Here is a 17500-nt window from a genome sequence, read left to right as displayed (position 1 = left end):
ACATTAAAATTCTGTCAAAAGTCACCGAACGAATGCTTTCTTCTAGTATTCTCACAAGTGTAGCTGAACAAGGGCTCCTATATCCATGGCCATCAGTCTTCAGGAGAAACCATAGTGTTGAAACTGCTCTGCTTTGAGTAATGACTTATTTGAGTTATGCTTTGAATAATGATACTTCAAGTTATGGGAAGAGAAATGGTCTCGGGTGTGGTTTTACTGGACTTGAGTTCTGTGTTCGATATTTTTCATCACGAGATCATGGTGGAGAGATTTTGTGATGTGGGTATTTTGTACAAAACTTTTTTTTAAAATTGTTTAATTGTCAAATAACAAAACGAAACAACTGTCCACTAACCCCCCAAACAATTTTTCATCAAGAATGTACAATTACTCGATTAATTCATGGTTCACAAATGTAAACACAAACAATCCATACCACAACCCTGGTGGGTTGCAAGTCGTATTTATGATATCACAAGCCTTAACTGATATGCTACCAGATTGTAATTTCAAAAGTCCTTTAAGGGAGAGAGTTCCATTGAGAAATAGTTTTAGGATAGCATCTTTGCTATATACCAAATACCATAGCCAACAAGACAAGAATGTTCATGGCAACCAAAAATGTAGCAATAGAAGATGAAATTCTCTGAATATTTGTCATGGTGAAGTTGATGTGAGTTGGAGGCCAATCGTGTTCGTGGTGATTGATTTTAATTCGGCTCCATACACTATGAGAGCTGAAGTGTTTTTATTTTGTACCTTTTCCACAAAGTGCGATTTTGCTGCTTCCTAATGTAGCATTTCCAAAACTCCAAAACGCTGCTTTACAGTTATTTCTGAGGTTACACCAAATGTTTATTAATCACATGAATCATTACTTGTGCTCAGAAAGTTCCGTTGGTGTACATCTATAGAATTGTATTTTTTTATTTGCCTTTTGAATGTGGACCATTGATTGGATACCTGGGTCATGATTGGGATGTCTGTTGGAGGGTCTCATCAAAAGGTGAATGTGTTGTCAGTGTTTGTTCATTCCTCACCCTACTCCCAATTTTTTTTTTTTTAGCATTTTGAATTTTACATATATATATATATATATATATATATATATATATATATATATATATATATATATATATATATCAAACACCTTGCTGATGGCTGTGCCTGCCCAACTGTTCTCATCCCCACTCCTCCACCTCCCACACCCCACTCCCACCAAATTCAAGTCGATATACTGATCGATTGATTTAATGTGGTGTTGATGTAGTGCAGGCATGATGGGTCAAATGCCCTCCTGCGTTAAAGTTCCTTGTGAATAAAATCCAAACCATGAAGCAGTTTAAAAGCTGTACTTGCAACGGACATGCGTGTGATACCCAGGCAGTGCGAGCCTGCTGGAACTGGGGTTGTGCCGTGCTGGTGGGCGACCTGCCGGCTACTCGCCCAGTAGCTTGCTCGATCTTGACCCCAGTTTGCTGCTGCAATTGATGGAATTGAGAGAGGCCGACACCTCCCTGTGCTTCCCTTCCCGGCCACAGACCACCACTCCTGCCGCCGTCTCTGATGCCCCGTCCCATCGTAGGTCTCATCCTTGAAAACATCGCACAATAGTGTTCTTTATGGGTATTCTTCCCCCACCCCCTTGGCCAAGAGAAAACAACCCTTGTATGAAAATTTGTCTTCTCACTTTAAGGCAATTTTCCTTGCTGTCACGGTGTCACACAAATTGTAGCTTTCTCTTCTTTACCTTGTGTGTTTCTCCTTAATTATGTTGCAGGCCCTTCCTGTGTCATTTGTATGCCCACCCCCTTGCAGACTTCAGGTCATGACCAATTTCCCGACAAGTTCGCAATGTATATCACCCACATGTCGTCAGATCTACACTGCTTGCTCAGATTGCCAGCCATGCAACCACAGCAGTTTATTTTATTTATTCCAAAGTGTAATGGCAAATTTCAAGTCTCCAAGGACTCACTTGTCTCTGTTTGAAAGTGACATTATGTGCAATCCTTCAGCAATCCTGCGGCAGTAATGACATGCATTGTTGCATCTGCATCAGAAATACCTCTTGACGACCAAATGTGCTCAAGCTTCCCATGACCACAATGTGCCATTTTTGTAAACTTCAAATGTAATTTGCTGAGAGAATGTTAGATGTATTACTCGTTGAGCCTTTTTACCCCCTTATCTTTCCTGACTATCAGGCCTCGTCGTCAGTCCTTCAAACATCGGCTATTCTGTCCCAGAAATGGGTACTGCGCATTACTGCCATGCTTTTAGGCACTATTGGTGTTTCATTTGAGTCCAGTGCCCCCATTTCTTTTTTAACCATAAATAAGAAAACACTTGCTCCAAGATATAAAACTTTAAAAGAAAATCAGGCAAAGATCATTGGAGTGCTGCCAAGAGATGACAGTATTACACCATATACCGACTGCTGTGACAGCATTACATCTTTATCATATATTTGCTTACTGGCATATCTTTACATTATTTATTCAAAAGATGTGTAAGCTATGCTCAAGCACCTGAGCTGTCCAAGTTTACTCCATTAGTTAAAAAGTATTCATGAATTTCTTTCATTGATTTGTATTATCTACAATTAAATTCAAAATTTGTTTATTTGAAAATTGCTCGTGTCTTGATCGTAATACCTGTCACTTCCCATTGCCCAGGGCTCAAAGCCTGCTATGTATGAATCTTGACTTTTTACCAGACGTCCAGCCCAATGCCAAGAATCTTGTAATTGGTTATTGTTACAAAGTATTAATTATTATTGCACGTTATTATTTAATGCTTCATCAACTCGTTTATGACATCATGGTCATCCCTAGGAGTCGCACGAAAGGGGCAAGACTGCCTTCCTCACTCGCAGCCTTTGCTTGCCATTTCCCCGCTCGATGCTGCCGTCCGAAAAAAGCTGTCGGGAGCTGGGCGTAGCAAGTTCCATGAGAGCAAGGGTCTCTCCGGAAATCAGTCGTTGCTGGCAGGTGTGGATATTGGAACTGTTGTGCAATTTGCTGCAACTTTGCCCACGGGTGAGTGGAATGTGCAAATTTGTTGCCACAAGACATGAACTCGCGTTAAATTATTTAAGATGCGGTTTTTTTTCGTTGTGGGTCTGTAGTTGAGGGAGAGGTTAGTCATTGATGATTCAGTATCGTGCCCACTGGCTTTTCCCTTGTTCTGCACATTGCACAATCAATTTTTATTGATTTGCAGTGACATTGTTTAAAATTTAAAAAATATTTACACTACCAGAATTGGCGCCCTAATTAGAACAACCTTGAGCTGTTTGTCTCTTTTGGTAAATTGACAGAGAGGTTATCCCTTCTTCATGAGGGTTTGTTCATCAATTGAAATCAATTGCTATTGAACTATCCCTTCACAATGCTTATCTTGACATCTTTTTGGAAAAATTATTCTGCCATGTTTTTCTTATGTTTATGCTCTTTCTGAACAGAAAGATGTGTATATATATATATATATATATATATATATATATATATATATATATATATATATATTTATATTTTTTTATATGTATATGTATATTATATATATTATATATATATATTATATAATACATAGCATCATTGCGTAGTTGTTCATCATATGAAAACGTATCGTTTCTATTTAGGATGGTGTATAAACAGCTTGGCTTTATTTCGAGTGGGCTGGTATGTAACGACAAACAGAAAGTCAAATACTAAAAACGCCATAAATTCGTTCTTTATTTTTTTATTCTTTCTTTTTTATTTCAAGTCTAATGTTTACGAGATTTTTACCAAAAAAAAAAAAACTCCAAATTATTCGTGCGTGGTTGTTGATCATATGAAAATGTATCGTTTCTATTTTGGACGGTGTATAAAGAGCTTGACTTTATTTCGAGTGAGCTGATATATAACGAAACAGGAAGTACAATACTATAAAAATGCCATCAATTCGTTCTTTCTGTCTTTTTCTTTTTCTTCTTTGAATTCAGTGTTTAAGACATTTTTACTACACATATAATTACATTACATTGCATGCTTACGTGGTTGTTCATGATATGAAAACGTATCGTTTCTATTTTGAGCGGTGTATAAACAGCTTGTCTTTATTTGGAGTGAGCTGATATGTCACGAAACAGGAAGTGAAATACCATAAACGCCATCCATTGGTTCTTTGTGCTTATTTTTTAAATACAGTGTTTACGACATTTTTACACAAAAAAAATTTATGTATATTACATATGATCCTTGCGTGGATGTTCATGATATGCAAACGAATCGTTTCTATTTTGGACGGTGTATAAATATATTGGCTTTATTTTGAGTGTGCTGTTATGTAACGACAAACAGGAAGTGCAATACTAAAAACGTTATAAATTCATTCTTTAATTTTTAGTAAAACTAACCTGTCTCACGACGGTCTAAACCCAGCTCACGTTCCCTGTTAGTGGGTGAACAATCCAACGCTTGGCGAATTCTGCTTCGCAATGATAGGAAGAGCCGACATCGAAGGATCAAAAAGCGACGTCGCTATGGACGCTTGGCCGCCACAAGCTAGTTATCCCTGTGGTAACTTTTCTGACACCTCTTGCTTAAAACCCAAAAAGTCAAAAGGATCGTGAGGTCACGCTTTCACGGTCTGTATTCGTACTGAAAATCGAGATGAAGCGAGCTTTCGCTCTTCTGCTACACGGGAGGTTTCCGTCCTCCCTGAGCTCGCCTTAGGACACCTGCGTTACCGTTTGACAGGCGTACCGCCCCAGTCAAACTCCCCGCCCGAAACTGTCCCTGGAGCGGGTCGCCCGAGCCGTTCGCCGGCGAGCGCGCGCGACGCGCACACGAGGAACGCAAAGGCGCGCCACGCCGACCGACCCTTGGGCTTCGCACCAGAAACGCGGGACCCCCCGACCAGGGGACCTGCACTCCCCGTCTCACCGGGTTAGTAAAGGAACGGTAAGAGTAGTGGTATTTCACCGGCGGCTCCGCGTCGGCGACGACGCGCGCCTTGCGCCCCTCACGGGGTCGAACCACGCGAGCCCCGGCGGGCCTCCCACTTATTCTACGCCTCTCAAGTCCCTTCACAGAATTGGGCTCGAGTCAAGCTCAAAAGGGTCTTCTTTCCCCGCTGATTCCGCCAAGATTCGGTGTAGAGGCCCAGAGTCGCAAGCACCTGTCTCCCTGCCGTCTGGACGCTCAATACTATGCGGATGATATCTTGATCCTGGTGCGTTTCCCGTGGAAGAACCTGGAGAAAACCCCGTTTTTCTTCCTGGGCACATTCTGTATCCTCCCATCATCCGCTTGCAGGGGCACGACGAGGGTCCGGTTCATGCCCCGTGGTACGATGATCTCCATGGGCAAACCGTGTATCTTCCCGTCGGGACTCCGCCTTTCAATTGTCACGCAGTCGAATGACCAAAACCGGCCTTGTGACTTATCTCTTCTTTGACGTCCATACGTACGTCCTATTTATTCTCGCGGCACGATTCTGGAGTGAGGTAAACCTTCTACTGGTGCCACGTTATGCGCGTGTGCGGACCGCTTGAACTCCCTAAAGATCAGGGCGATCTTTTCTACGACCATCAATGAAATGAGTATGAGGTCGGCTTGACTAAGGCCGAGTTCGCGAAGCATGGCAGCTGATTCCAGTGCCCATACTCTGTGCCAATTGAGAGTGATAGAAGAGACGAGTGGAACGTTTCACTGCCGAATTTACTCGTTACCCAGTCAAGGATATCCGGAGTGTCATAATATCTCCTTTTCCTTGCATGTTCTTCCGACAAGCTGAGAGTATCACTCTTGATCTGCGTGTCCAACACCACCGGCTTTCCGTTTCTGTCGGCTATTATGTCCGGCTTTCGGATCCCCGCTGGTGTTGGAATCCTTGGTTCCTCAATGGCGATAAACCCACGTTGTCGTAGTCGGCCGCAGACGAAGCGAGAGACTGCGTCATGCCGCCGAACTCTTCCACCATGGGTTCGAACACATGCTTGGGAGATATGGTTCAAGGACTCCTTCACATGACAACTTCCATCGCACCATCCTTCGTTTCCCGGTCCCCGTCTACCACGGCTTGATCTGGATCTGGTGGGGAGCAAGTTTCCCCTCACCTTCACCGAATCAATCTAGGCTCTACCGGACTGGAGCCGAGAGTGGCTGAGAACCCAGCCATTCGGCTCAGGGACCCTATTTGCTTCCAGTAGGCCTCGCCCGTCCACTGCATGATATAAAAGCTTGGCCGTGACGGCATCCGCCTGCTTAGTTGATTTTGGGCGCTCTCCACCATAATGCAGATTGTGTGTGTTCCTCGTCCTCACCATATCACCCAATCTTGTACCGATGACAGCTTTGATGTAAGGGCTGTCTGATTGCTCAAGCCCGCACATCCGTTTTTCCCGCAAAATAGGAACCATTATTGAGAGCTGGGGCAAGCCCAGTCCGCCATCCGCCGATCGGGCATAAAGGTACGCGAAAGGAGTATCCTTCGGCAATCTTAGCCACAACCTGACGTGATGTCGCATCTGCACATCCAGCTTACGAAGTGTTCCTCTTTGGGGTGCTCCCAGGACGAGCTCATGCTGGAGTTTGGGCATGAGGTGGTCTCTCAGCATGAACATTCTTTGTTGGGGTTTCAGAGGTGCCCGTTTTAGGTTTCTCAGTCCTTCCTCAAGGACAGATCCATGAGATGGGACAACCCCGTGGGGTTGGAATTGTATTCCCAAGTATTTTAACCGGCTCGTCGTGTCCAACACGTTCAGGCTCTACTGCCCAAGGTGGAACACTTGGGAAGTGTCCACCAAGTATCGTTTTGCCTTCCCGTCGATGGTAATGGCTTGGGTTGCGGATTTATCCACATTTAGCGCCAGGCCAGCCTCAGCTAGGCAAGCTTGCACCGCGTCCAGAGACCTTTGGAGCCCAGAGGATGTACGTGAACACAAGACAAGGTCATCCGCAAATGCCAAAGTTGGCACCAACGTTTTTCCGAGTCTCGCTCCCACCCCATCAGGAATATTCCTCAACACTCTATCCAACGCAGAGTTGAATAGGATGGGGGAGAGGGGGTCGCCTTGTTTGACTCCTCGGGTCATCGAGATCGGTGAATCGCGACAGCAGTCCAAGTGCGTCACACAACCTTCATACGACTGTTTAAGGTAACGGAGGAGCGATGGCGGAGCACCCATCCTCGCAGCCGCATTCAAGACCGCACTGTGGTTAACCGAATCAAAAGCTTTGGAAACATCCAGCACAGCTAGTCGCAGGGGTTGAAGGTTTTGTGTAGCATCCCGGAGGATGGCGTCAAGAAGCATGACATTCTCGGCACACCCATCACCCTTCCTAAATGCCCGCTGTGCCGGATGTAACTCAAAAGCTGATGAACACCGTTTGGTGATTATCTTGTGGTGGAGGCGCACAAGAAAGCTGCTAATCGTAATCGGGCGATATTCCGAAGCACTCTTCGGGTTGTTAGCCTTAGGGATGAGCACCGTTCTGTGTCGTTTAAGACATAGCGGCAGGTACCCCATAAGCAACCACAGGTTGAACATTTTGCATAGACAGTTGTTGGGTATGGAACGGATAAACCGAAGGTTGATACCATCCACACCAGGTGCGCCGTTCCTTAACAAGGTCTTTCCATCTCCACATCTTGGGGTGTGATCGGTCGCACCAGCTGCCAAGATGCCTTGATGTTATCAGAATGTTCAGCACTCGCTTCCGACTTTCTCTCGAAGATTTCCTTCCAGAAGCGGTACTATACATCATTGTGGGATCCACCGAAGATTTATTTTGACCCCAAGCTCATGCGATACATTGTCTGGCGGCTCGACCAGGATTCACGCGAATCAACCGTTGGATCGCGGCGAACTCGGTTCTCCGAGCATTCCTCTTTAGTACCTCTTTTCCCCCGTCCTTGGCATGGGGTATATCTGGCTCGCATGTCGGTACAGTTTTATTTCTTCGATCATCGCCTCGCCATACTCTTGTTGTCTTTCCCGGGTATCCTTTTATTATGACCACCGGTAACTCCGACTGTGTGGGTGCTGCCTTTCACGCTCAGTATTATCAGTTCGGCACAAAGGTATTCGGGGCTTAGCACGTGCAAGCGACCGATCAAATCATTGAGTCGGTGCTCGCTCCATGCTTGGGTGCCTTTTGGCAGCCCTTCCATATACCTCATAATATCATTTTTCCACTTGTCATCATCACTCTCATTTATATTGTTTAAGTCAGCTTGGTCAATCTCCTCATCGTGCGTAGAATCTACTACCCTTACTTTTCTTATTGGAGAAGCCACCTCAACTCCTGAGATTTCTTTGTCCTTCAGGGGTGCCCATGACGTAGGGGAGAGCCCATCTTGCCTGTTGTTTCCCTGGGCTTGCTCTGTTAATTTTGTTGAAACAAGAGCTTTTCTGCGGCCTGTCTCCGCTTCCCCTTGATGGCCTCTAGTGAACGTCCGGGCACAAACTGTACTCGCGTTTGATTTAGGAACTTTTCCCCACCTCGTACCAGTTGTGCCTCACGGACAGCCATAGCATACACCTCCTCGTCGTCCCATCACGCCTTCATTCGCACTGGAAGGTTGGACGCACGGAACAATAAGGGGTGTGCTCTTCGTCTGTGTACCCCGAGACCAGTCCTGGTCCCGAAAGTCCGACCACAGTCCACGTACACGCACTTGCGCTCGCGCCCTTGAGCCACCTGTGGCTCTAGCGCCACCGCACTCTCTGGGACGGCCGCAGCGGCGGTGTCCACATCTCTTCTGTCGGTGCTTTCCAGCACTGCAGAGAGTGTTGTCCTAGGGAAAGGGGAGTACATCCCAGACCCTGGGTAAGCCCGATCTCTACTTGGTACAGTCCCCGTAGGCGACTGTTCCGACTCCCGCGACGTGGACGCGGAGATCTTGGGCACGTTGGGGTCAGAGACCCGAGGCATTTCGAATCGATTTATCGCTCGATTAACACTCGGAGCTCTGACGCCATAAGAGAGTCATAGTTACTCCCGCCGTTTACCCGCGCGTCGCTGAATCTCATCACTTTGACATTCAGAGCACTGGGCAGAAATCACATCGCGTCCACACTCGATCGCCGGCCGTCGCGATGCTCTGTTTTATTTCGCCTCTGTACGAAGTTTCTTCCTGTACGAAGGATCAAAAATGGCAGTTGAATGGCAGCTGCAGCACAATGATCACAAGTCTCTCTTTTTTTGTTGTTGTTTTTTAGCTTGCAAAAAGTAGCGGAACCTTTCAGCTTTGAATTAAGAGAGCAATTGGTACTCTTTTCGCTCGCCTGCCTTGCCGGGATTTAAATCCCGACTCGACCATAAACGATCATTCTGTTGGTTCACACGGAATGGGACATCAATTTGTGTGCTGTTCATGAGAAGGATGTTAAGCCCAATGACCCGTCTTCCAGAACTGGTTGCTGGTGGCCATTGGATTTTTCCCTGCATGGATATCCAGAGACCTCACCAACACAGATAGTCAGGAATTTACAAATTTTGTAAACTCCGGTAATTGAGGCTTTCGAGACTACATCGATCATGGATCCTCACATGAAAACTTGCAGTCTATAGCAAATGTTGTTCTCCCCTGTGTGTTGATTATTTTGCTCTCTTCATGACGATTGGTTGAACAGGACAATATATATATATATATATATATATATATATATATATATATATATATATATATATATATATATATATATATATATATATATCAGGAATTATGAAATGGTTAAGTATAAAGCAAAGTAAGCACTCTGCATCTCAATATTGAATCTGGTAACTTTAATGGAATCCAACAGCATAATTCAGAGGTTGAAGACTACCTTTGAATCTGCCGAGACTGGATTCAATTCCGGATCAGACTATAAACTGTCAGATTGGTGCTTCGGAGGCAGGGTGTTACATCATGGAGTGCGCCGTCCCACAGATGGACGCTAACCCGCGTGGCCCATCTGCCAGCATTACTTAGCGGATGTTGAAGATCCCTTGGTGTCTTTCAATGGAGAGTAGGTGAGTTATCACCTTCACCATGATCAAATTGCAAATTACTTCCCGAACCAACTCCATTTGAGTTTCACGTTTGCCGAGCCAGTTCGTGAAAATTGTTGGTCCAATCCACATTCAAAGGCTGTCCTCAGAACAAGGTGTGATGAATTAGGACCATTAAATTGGTATTTCGAGCAGTAACTTTCACAGCATCATTTTACATATGCTCTAGATGACTGGCCTTAATGACACCCAGGCTGTGTGGATTACGATAGCAACGAGACTGTGCTGACTGATGAGATAGCTTCACACCCCAACGCTGCTGAATGATGCCACTCAACTTGTACCTGAAAGCTGCTGACCAACACCACCTGCCTCTTCCTGTGATGCCGACTGCCTCTTGCCTCCCACTTCTAGCAATTGTTCTCCACGACACCAACCGCCTCTCAATGTGATGCTTCATTGTGCTTTTCAATGAATTCTGAGCACCTTGCAATTACCAAATATATTTAAGCTGTTGATTGAGGCAAGTTCCACTTTGCTTTTACAATCCAAGTGGTGGTCAAGACGTTTTGATAACTATTTGTATAACATAACAGACATATCAGACATTTTGATACCAAACAACAAATTGAACTGTTTTTTTTTTAAGTTTTTACATTTCTTTTTTCTCTTTCTTTCTACTCTAATTTTCTTTTCTTTCACGGTTCTCTGTCTTTCACAGTTTCGTACACGTGACTAATATTTAATGTTTCTCATTCAATATTTATATTGGTGCGGTTATGGATCCTCGAGGTTATTGAAATGTTTATAATAGCACAGTCATTCCCATATTGAGTGTTTAGTGTAACCAAACTTGACACATAGACCAAATTGGACCTCCCGTTGAACATAGGCTACTTCATTATTTTAATGACCATTAATAATAATATCACTAAATTAAATTCTAAATTATATTGTACCATTTTGTGGGTGTGGCCTTGACATCACTGGCTCTCATTGGTTTAAACTCGCACCTTACGTCATTGCATTCCGTCTAACCCCAACCCTAACCCTAACATCCCATAAGTTTAGTTATTCTTATCGTAATTCCCTTTATATAATTTATGCATAATAATTTGCTATTTCTGTACATAACTACCCCAAACTTAACTTGTCGAAAGTAAATATGAGAGAACGTTTTAACGATTGTGTCGAGCGAATACCAGAATTGTTCTGCACAGAAAGTGAAACCAATACAACACAGTTATTAATGTTTGCATTTGTCCATAGCGCAAACGACTCCAGGTTATTATGCATAAATTATATTAAGGGAATTGCAATACGAATAACTAAACTTACCGAAAGTTCAGGGTAGTTATGTACCATATTTACCGTATTTGATGAGTCGGGTTACAATATTTGAACTTTCAAAAAAGAGATTCCAAAGAGGGACAATCCGAAAAAAAGAGGATACTCTTTTTAAGTTTCCTTTATGTAATGAGCAATCGTATCGGCAGTCTCATTAGGTGTGCTCCGGAGCGCGATTAATTTTGTCTGCAAACCGCCATTCTTCCAGTAGAAATACTGAATTATTACTGGAAATATTTTCATTGAACTGTGATTGATTCCATCTGTAGCAGCTTCGCAGTCAGCTCTGCCGTTTTCTTCAAACACTTTCAGAGTAGCGACAGCAGTACGCAGTGCAAGTACAGAGTTAACAATTGCTTCTGTCTCAGCTTCTACAGAGTTAATAATCGCTTTTCCTGCCCCCCCTTACCACACTGCCATCTCTCCTACCCCCCCCCTCCCCTGGCACACCATCTCTCCTCCACCGCCCCCTGCCCCAGAAATTCTCCTGCTCCTCCCCCCAGCCCTCCAACTCTTTCCCCCCAACCGGCCCTTCAGCTCTCCTACCCTCCCTCACCCGGCCTTCCAACTCTCCTAACCCCAGCCCGCCAACTCTCAGAACTCCCCACCCCCAACCCGGCAGCTCTCCTACTCCTTGCCCCTGGCCCGCCCACTGTCCTACTCCCTTTTCAATTTTATCCCCCCCCGAGCAATGCCTGGTAATCCTGATAGTAGTAAATATGCGTTGCTGTTGCATACAGTCAGACACATGAAACCCACCCAGTGTGTGTCTAAAATGATATAACATCCCAGTTGACCTTTATTGTAATGTTCTTACCCTTTGTTTGCTGTTGTGAGTAGAAAAGAGTTCATTAGGCCATGGGGTAGAAGGTTAGGTTGGGAAAAAACAGGCCCCAACTAGCAAAGCATCTGACCTCACTCGCTCGGCTGGGTCAGAGGTCCTGCAAGGCTAGTTGCCCTCAGATGGGGCCAGCGGCCAATGGTCAGTGAGCGAGGAGGGGCAAAGCATGAGTTGGGGGTCCAGAGGAGATAAAGGCTTGTGCTGCAGCGGGAAGGTTGGAGATGCCCAGAGGAGACACTCGAGGGAGTTGCAGGGAGAGCGTCTTGCGTCCTTTGCAGCTGTTCATAGTCCAAGTGCTTAATGGGAAGCCAAGCTCCACTTTACCCTGCCAACATCACACCCCTCTCCACACAGAATGTGACCGTCGTCCTCCTTGAGCATTAAGGATCAATCGTCGGGGTGGAAATTTTGCTGCTATTATGACTGATTCATCTTGACCGGGTTTGAGATGAAATCGCTATCCTTGATGGTGTGTGCTTTATTATCTGTGATTGCTATTGCAAAATACATGCCTTTTTTTCCAAACCACACCAAATATACTTGTTGAATTCAACTTGATTTTTTGATTCATCTTGCTTGCTCGTGATGGTGCCATATGGCGGCTCAAAGGGAATCTGTTTGAGATAGCGATTGGCACGTTTACGAACTGCCGAATAAGATCGGTGATGCGGGATTCTGGGATCTCGGCCAGATTATTTAGACCTGTCCCGTGTCAACCCCGGCACGTCACTTGCCCAGCCAAAAGATTCCGGTGGTATGGTAACGTGATTTGACACAAGGATCTGGCCAGGAATATTTGCGGTGGGTGATGGGCATGGAAGAATTGCAATTCCCCGAGTTCGCACCAGAGTTATCCGGACCGACCGGGACCATCACAATATTTTATCATTGCTTAATATGTTTGTACAGCATTTCATTTTTTGTTTTTTAATGTATGCAAATTTTTTTAACTTCTGCCTTTTTGCAATCTTTCTTTCCACCCTGCTGCCGTGTCTAATCTGTAGCAGGCAGGGGTGTTGGACGTACGAGCTTGGCTTTGCGTCGGCTCATTGAGTCTCGAGGGGAAGATTCCACGAGACATTCAGTCGAAAGGGGTTTATTGACTGCAGTTCACGGAGGTGAACAAATCTTCTGTCCTCCTTTCTTCCATTATAAAACCCTTAGCCTTATTACTCTTAATGCCTTTGCCCAAAAATGTCAAAAACCCAAAAATGCAAAGCTAAGTCGTTTCCATTTCACCAACCTTTTATGGCTTTAATGGATACTTTTTGTGCCTAAAGGCCCAGTCACACCTTGACGTTTTAGCCAGCTTATGCCGATTTTTGGAAAATTTGTCTAAAACGCTGGTACACGTCGAATACGTTATGGGTAAGTTTTGATAACATTGAGAGCACGCTGAAAAACACTGCCATACGTCGTTGTACGCTGGCTTTAAACGTTGTACTTTTCGGTTGTCCTCAAATTTTCCATGCTTGAAATTTTGAGACTTATGCCAGCGTATGACTCACACGTTCCGCATAACGCTGGCCATTAGTTGTAGGCACGTCACGTGATCGTTGACACACGTCGACACACGTTACTTGTAAGTTACTCATAAGTCGAAACACGTCGGGGTAATGTTTAGCGTACCCGAAACTTATTTCTAACCTATGAGTAACGTGTTGTACTCACGTTGCGCGATCGGTGACACACTTCGACACACATTACTTGTACGTTACTCATAAGTCGAAACACATCAAGGTAATGGTTAAGGCCCGGTCATACCTTAACGTTTTAGCCAGCGATGGCAACGTATTAAAATGTATCTAAAACGCTGGCTTACGTTGAACTTTTGATGTTTTTTTTTAAAGATTCGGACGTATTCATCGCGACTTGGTCTTATGTATAACGCATTGGTAGCGGACACAGAACGTTTCGTTGTGTTATAGATAACTTATACCAACGAATGCTGAACCTGTTGTCGGCCTACACAACCGATACCCAACGATAGTCTAACTTAGGCATAGCGCGTTGCACGCATCGCCGACGATGTCGTGACGTAGCCCATTAAAAGGCTGACGCACAACGATTCGAATCATAACTGCCGTAGAAATGGAAGTGTCAACATCACGGTCACACCTTGGCGATCTTGCCAGCGTATGCCGACCTAAGAAAAATGTGTCTAAAACGTTGGGGCACGTCAAATACGGTATGAGCAAGTTTGGTATACGTGAGTACAACGCTAAAGTACGCTATCATACGTCGTAGTAAGTAGAGTACGTCAAGAAATTTTAAACATGTTCAAAATTTTACGACGTACTCGGCGTATGACACACGTTCCGCATGCGATGGGGATAAGTTGTACACACGATATGTGGACGCTTACACACGTCCACAAAGGCTACTTATAAGCTACTCATAAGTCGAAACACGTCACGGTAATGTCTTTTTTACGCGAAACTTATTTCTAACTTATGTTTGACGTGCTTTGAACCAATTCTTTACGTAGTCCCAACACACATCGACGTATGTAGACGTATTCCAATGACGTCTTCTGGTCGACAAAAAAAAAATTCACGTGTTTCTAGCTTACAACTGCCATATAAAGACGTGTTCCCAGCGGTTTTGGGAATTGGTATATAAAAATGGTGTTCATAAAATGGGAACCCAACAGTGTTTTCGAGTCCTTTTTGAGTTGATGTCCATGTCAGCAGTATCAGTATCAGTATTAGTATTAGTAGTAGTTTGTTCATGTTGGCAGTAGTAGGTGAGTGTGAGGGGGAGGGTGTGGGTTATGATGGATCGTCCTTGCTTTTAACAATTTAACGATTTAAATGATAAACTCAACGATTTAAATGGCTGCAACTCCACTATTGAAAGTAGACGCTTGCGCTCAACAATTGGATTTTTTTACACTCAACGACTTTTAAACGGTACCACTCAGCTATTTTCATTGTTTACAATGAAAGATTTAAATTGCTGTCACTCGCCTGTGTTTTTTGACGCTGGCGCTCGGAAATTGTAATCGTTTCTATTGAACGTGCTAAATCGCTCAAACCCCACTATTGAAAGTAGACGCTTGCGCTCAACAATTGGATTTTTTTTACACTCAACGACTTTTAAACGGTACCACTCAACTATTTTCATTGTTTGCAATGAACGATTTAAATTGCTGTCACTCGCCTTTGTTTTTTGACGCTGGGGTTTGGAAATTTGAAGCATTTCTTCTGAACGTGTTAAAACGCTCAAACTCGACTATTTTAAATAGACGCTGCCGATGGACAATTGGAATCGTAGCCAAGCTCGACATCGAAGTGTGAACATCCTCGTCATGCCAAAGAAAAGTTTGAAGAATGCTGCAAATAAGTGTCCTGGCCGTGGCCGTGGACGCTGAAGCAAGGACGATCCATTATACCGACGTCTTTCAGCCTATGAGTAACTTAAAAGTAACGTCTGTCGATGTGTGGCAACGATCGCGTAACGTGCCAACAACACGTTAATCATAGGTTAGAAATGAGTTTCGGGTACGCTAAACATTACCTCGGCGTGTCTCAACTTATGATTAACTTACAAGTAGCATGTGTTGACGTCTGTCAACGATCGCAGACCGTGCATACAACTTGTGGCCAGCATAGCGGAACGTGTGAGTCATACGCCGGCATACGTCGTGAAATTTCAAGCATGAAAAAATTTGAGGACAACCAAAAAGTACAATGTTTAAAGCCAATGTACAACGACGTATGGCAGTATTTTTCAGCGTGCTCTCAATGTTATCAAAACTTACCCATAACGTATTCAACGTGTCCCAGCGTTTTAGAAAAAAAATTAAAAAATCGGCATACCTTGGCTAAAACGTCAAGGTGTGACCGGGCCTTTAGCGTCAGTGTTCCAGACTCCCTGGTTTTTTTTCTTCCTTCCTTCGGTATGATGGTGATTTTGACACTTCGATTTCTAGTGCGGTTATAATATAATATAATTAATAGGCTGCCGCTCAACGATTTAAATCATAACCGCACTGTACACTTAACACCGTCATACCGAAGAAAAAAAAAACCGGGAGTCTGGAACACTGACGCTAACCATTACCTTGATGTGTTTCGACTTATGAGTAATGTACAAGTAACGTGTGTCGATGTGTGTCAACGATCGCGTATCGTGCGTACAACTTATTCCCATCGCATGCGGAGCGTGTGTCATACGGCAAGTACGTCGTAAAATTTTGAACATGTTTAAAATTACAAGACGTACTCCATTTAATACAACGTATGATAGCGTACTTTAGCGTTCTATTCACACATACCAAACTTACCCATACCGTATTCGACATGCGCCAGCGTTTTGGACGCATTTTTCAGAGGTCGGCATACGCTGGCAAGATCGCCAAGGTGTGACTGCGATGTTGACACTTCCATTTCTGCAGCGGTTATGATTTGAACCATTGTGCGGCAGCCTTTTAATAGGCTACGCCACGTGATCGTCGGCGATGCGTGCAACGCGCTATGCCTAAGTTAGACTATCGTTGGGCATAGGTTGTGAAGGCCGACAACAGGCTCAGCATTCGTTGGTACAAGTTATCTATAACACAACGAAACGTTCTGTGTCCGTTACTAATACGTTATGCATAAGACCAAGTCGTTATGTATACGTCCGAATCTTTTAAAAAACATCAAAAGTTCAACGTAAGCCAGCGTTTTACATACTTTTTAATACATTGCCATTGCTGGCTAAAACGCCAAGGTGTGACTGGGCCTTAAGACCCAACAACATTATTATTCAACTGATTAACGAGACTGCGGACCATTTATAATTACAAATTGTTTTTCATTTGTGGTGCATTTATTTATTAATTTTTTTTATTGCAGGAGTTGCTGGCCAACGTGGCTCTTTCAAATGCATATCCAATAGTGGATCCAGGCGAACTGGCAGTCCTGAAAGAACTGCACCAGTTCAGGGAAAGGATGATCTCGCGTCATCTCATGTTCCACGGAAAATCAGGTTTGCTCATGGATGATTCACATTGCTGTTACAGTCGTATGTTTTTGTTCAACTATCTCCCGGATTAAAGAAAAAGGTTATAAACCTAATTTAAACTTTCCACTTACATTGGCTTGTGGATAAGCTTGTGCTCATCTGCTTTTCTCCTTGATCTGTCTGCAAGAAAACTGCTGCGTTTAAATCAAGTTGCTCTTTCCTCCATGTTATTTTTTGATGAACTTTGTGATCTAAAGTTTGATGAATTTTTGAGGTATCCAAATGAAACACGATGTTTTAACTTTGAAGAACCATTTGATAAGATGATTGTTTTTTGGGGGTTTTTTTTTTCCTAGTGCACAGTGTGCAGGGA

General features: G+C 44.0%; 1 protein-coding gene and 1 pseudogene across 1 annotated transcript in view; one reads left to right on the top strand and one right to left on the bottom strand.

The window, feature by feature from the left end:
* TRIM37 (tripartite motif containing 37) overlaps positions 1–17496 on the top strand; it is a gene marked incomplete at its 3' end in the record, with an annotated part of 187900 nt that extends 170404 nt beyond the window's left edge. The window contains exons 20-24 of the mRNA XM_085876555.1: positions 1384–1581; positions 2838–3041; positions 13182–13295; positions 17019–17151; positions 17484–17496. Coding sequence (XP_085732681.1) covers positions 1384–1581; positions 2838–3041; positions 13182–13295; positions 17019–17151; positions 17484–17496 — 662 coding nt within the window. The remainder of the gene's footprint in view (positions 1–1383; positions 1582–2837; positions 3042–13181; positions 13296–17018; positions 17152–17483) is intronic.
* Positions 4392–5116, bottom strand: LOC147028507 (28S ribosomal RNA; annotated as a pseudogene; the record flags this gene model as incomplete).
* Positions 17497–17500: the final 4 nt, after the last annotated feature.

The sequence above is a fragment of the Eptatretus burgeri genome, chromosome 4 (assembly GCF_056783735.1).
Source record: "Eptatretus burgeri isolate ZD-2024b chromosome 4, Ebu_testis_v1, whole genome shotgun sequence".
Classification (NCBI taxonomy): domain Eukaryota; kingdom Metazoa; phylum Chordata; class Myxini; order Myxiniformes; family Myxinidae; genus Eptatretus; species Eptatretus burgeri.
This window is presented reverse-complemented; position numbering and strand designations above follow the sequence as displayed.